The following is a 4,003-nucleotide window of genomic DNA, read 5'->3' as shown; positions in this document are numbered from 1 at the left end:
AATCACAGTATTTTTATTTATTTATTATTTTTTTCCAAAATCATTTCTGCTCAACACTTCCTATTTCAATTATTTGTTTGAAAAAGTTGAGTGTTGCCCATCTTTTTTTTAATGTTATGGATAATTAAATAAATATGCTGCCCAAAATGCAATTTTCAAGGCAGTGCATTACACTATTTTTTAGCCCTATTTTTCAACTTCATAAAAATAGTCTAGTATGTATATTGCACCAAAAAAATATCCTGATTTTTAGCCTGATATAATAGTCATAACAAATCATTGTATTAACAATACTTAAAGACTAGGTTTGCTGTTTGTAAAAATAAAATTTTACCTTATTAAAAACTATGCTACTGTCTATAGTCCCCTAGAAATATAGTTCTTCTGAATAATATTAGCATGTTTTACACTAATTTATGTTCGTATATATGCTATATTCATGTTAATATTTTACAGAGTAAACATTTTCGTGCTAAAGAACATGAAATACCCAAAGATATATGGGATGATAACAAGGATCCAAAATATACTGGATATGAAGAAGTTAAGGGACACTGGCAATATGTTGAGCAATTATTTCCCAAATTAAGAATACCAACTCCTCCTAAAAAAGTGTCAAGCACAGGTTGGAAAGCACCCTCAGGTATCTTATTTTGCTTTATTAGTATTGCTATTATTTGTTACACTAGTGTTGTAAATTCTTTTGATCTAAAATTTGGAAAGAAAATGTTTGGGTTTTAATTTTTGTATCTGAATAAAGTTACCTTATTTTCATTTTGTTATTGCTGGATCTCGAAAATCTCTCTTCATTCGTTTAAAAAAATTTATAAATATTTTTGTTTATTTATTTACTTTTGAATTCTCAAAATATCAAATCAATTTATATTGCACAAAGTGCAAATAATACAGGATAATTGTTTAATAATACTAATTATTTAATAATACTACTTCAAAAGGAACTATATTAAACTATTGTGTTTGTAAAAAAAGTCATATCAACAGATTTGCCAATAATCAGGTTTATGTGTCTAATTAGGCCACCAAAATATTTTCTTAGACATTTTTTTTTGTCCTAATATATGCATGAGTGGATCTTTTTACATTTTGTATGCAACTCTCAAAACTTTTTTCTTTGTCTGTAATTTTGTATAGTTTATCATTTTATTTCATTTTTAAACCTTTTTTTAATTATTCTGAAATGTCAAATTAAACCTAAAGTGTAGCAATGTTTTAAACAATGCATTGCATCAACAAAGCATGTGATATCTTAAGTTTTCAAAAACAGCGAATTTGAATAATATTTCAATTCAAAGCAGAAGTTTTTTGTTCTCATTGATAAGTATTGATACAAAACGGCATAAAATTAGATCCTGGAAAAGTAATACTTACAGTGTGTTATTCAAGTTAAAGCAGGCCGTATTAACTGTTCCTTACCGAGATGCGACCTATGGTAGAAAACTCAACCACATAATAAAAATCTATATTTAATTCTGTTCTATTCAGAACAAACTTGTAAAATGTGTTGACTGGGAAGACAAACCCAAAAGTGTTTTAGAAAATTTCTTGCACATAACTTTTTAAAAAAAATGCTAAATCAGTCAGTCAGTGTGTTCTAAAAAAATATTAGTTTATTATTTTATTTTTGGGTGTAAAATGTTACTTAATTTAAAGGATATGTGAATTTATTTATTTATTAATTTTTTACTATTACGCTATGCCGCAATTACCAAAAGTCCTAGGCTTTTTGAATTTCTAAGGTCAGCTGTATCACCAATTTTACTTGCACAATCTGCTTAAACTAACAAAAATTGATGCTAGGGTATTCAACTTACACATTCATGATCTTTCAATCGTATTTGAAATGTTTTGTGAAACTCCTTTTTGTTGTCTGAAAAAGCTGCCATGTATAGCACTAAATGAAATGCTGATAATGTCAAACTTAACAAGACCACAATAGAAACTTTTTCTATGATAAAAATATCCTTTGGTTATGATTTATTTCAGAACACAAAGTTACAGATGACATAATGTAGTTTTTGAAGACCATGAATAGAGTAGCAATAAAGACCTGACTAGAAAGCCATTAAAAATCACTACCGTTAAAAATGTGACGTAATTTAACTCTTGACTCTTGTTTGATGGACTGTCTGATTAAATCGATTAATAGTTAATGTTTCAACATTTTTATTAAAAAATCACATTAATGTAACATCACATTAAAACATTAAAAAAATTTTTAGCATTATTATTATTCCAAAAATCACAGATGGGGAGAAAAAATTTTAAAGCCAAAAATAAGAAAAAAAAATTTAAACTGCATACATATATGAGTAAAATTCTGCTAATTGTCCTTTTGCAGTAAGAAAGTTCCTGGTCTATAAACATTTAAAGCTCTTGTTGTTATATTTATAATTAAAAAAAAAAGATAATCTTATATAAGTGATAGAAAAGAAGTTCACGAAACTTGGATAAATACAGTAGAAATTCATTATAGTTACAATTCACAATAGCAGATGGAATTGTTGCTATATAAGCAAAAGCACATATTTAATGTTATAATAGTAAGTCGGTATTCCAATTACTCAGTTGGTTAATGCATCTCTCCTACCACTAGTTGGAGAGCTGGGGGTGCTGGGTTCAATTCTGAAAACCGACAAAACAACCGAAGTGTATATGCAACGTGGTGGACTTGAAATTTGTCTTGGCTAAAAATTATCTGTTAGTTGTGGTGTGAAAGTTTGGATAGAGGAGTACCAGCTCAGGTGCTGTCCACGTCGTCTGACCAGGATTAAAATTATGTGGTATTCCTACCATGGCTATTAAATAATAGAGCTCTTAAAATGGGGTTAGGTGCTTGGACATGGTTGGGTCATGTATATTATTATATAGTTTGTCTAAAGTAAGAACTCCCCAAGCCATTCGTCTGGAACCCTGGCCGTGACTATGGTAACGAGGTATAAGTATTTCAAGTAAGAGTGTGGGGTCACTGTTTAGGACAGGTTTTGGCTCAGGTTGGCGATAGAAAGATAATCTTTTTCATCGGTCTATTGTGTTAGCCCTTGGGTGACGAGAAATTAGCATTCACGTCTGAAATATCATTTAGAGCGCGAAATTTTTTTTTATCATTTAATTTTTTCTATTTCAAAAAATTAATTTTTTTAGTAAATTCTTTTTCTATTTTATATCTTTTGAATTTTAAAGATCCCTTTTAAATTTAAAAAAGGTGAAGCTTTGAAATCACAAGCTCGTAAAATTATGCACAATGTGTTTGAATTTTTTGCTGATGAAGCTAAGGGAAAAGCCTTTAAATTATCTCTTTTGCAGATAAAGCCCTTAAATTATCTCTCCATAAACCGTTTCAAAGAGCATGTCTGGCAACTGGAATGTCAAACTTCACACTTAAAAAGATAAATATCCTGTTTAGAAGGTGTATTGCACACACCTGGAAAAAGCAATCTGGCCAAATTGATGATGACATAATAGTAGCCTTTTAATATTTGTTGCATCGAGCTTTTAATGTATTGAGAAAAACACTATCAATCTTTCAAAACTTATTAGTACATAATTTAATTCTAGATAAGTTTTAGCTGAATTATTTTCATATTCAACTACAACATTTATGCTTTTTCTTACCTCATTTATTCATTTTTCAGAAACTCTACCTAATGTTCCATATAATGTTGGAAGGACTAGAAATCATATGTTACCAGTTTATGAAGATCTTGAAACTAAACATCGATTTTTTACAACTAGAGTTAAAAATGTAAATGGTGACATATATGTAAGTGTTTTGTCAGATCATTTATTTTATTTTTAAGCACCTGAGAAAATATGTTTAATTAATCTGTTACTGTTGCTCCGTGGACTTGTTATGTCCACGGAGGAGACAAAAACTAGTTCTTGAATTTTACTGATTTTTAATTTTAAAGTTACAAAAATGGGACAGTTCTTTTTATTAAATATACTATTTTTGGAATCTAAAATTCATCTATCGAAAATAAAA

At 28.8% G+C, this 4,003-nt stretch overlaps 1 protein-coding gene across 1 annotated transcript; it reads left to right on the top strand.

The window, feature by feature from the left end:
* Positions 1 to 456: 456 nt before the first annotated feature.
* LOC122273238 (large ribosomal subunit protein mL49-like) lies at positions 457 to 3,781 on the top strand (the record flags this gene model as incomplete). The annotated part of the gene is made up of 2 exons (XM_043057308.2): positions 457 to 643; positions 3,654 to 3,781. Coding segments are annotated over 2 exons (315 nt in total), but the record flags the coding sequence as incomplete, so codon positions are not given.
* Between the last annotated feature and the right edge of the window lie 222 nt (positions 3,782 to 4,003).

This window comes from Parasteatoda tepidariorum, unplaced genomic scaffold, assembly GCF_043381705.1.
Source record: "Parasteatoda tepidariorum isolate YZ-2023 unplaced genomic scaffold, CAS_Ptep_4.0 HiC_scaffold_3162, whole genome shotgun sequence".
NCBI classification, from domain to species: Eukaryota; Metazoa; Arthropoda; class Arachnida; order Araneae; family Theridiidae; genus Parasteatoda; species Parasteatoda tepidariorum.
Note: the sequence above shows the minus strand (reverse complement) of the source record. Positions and strands in the feature narration are given on the sequence as shown.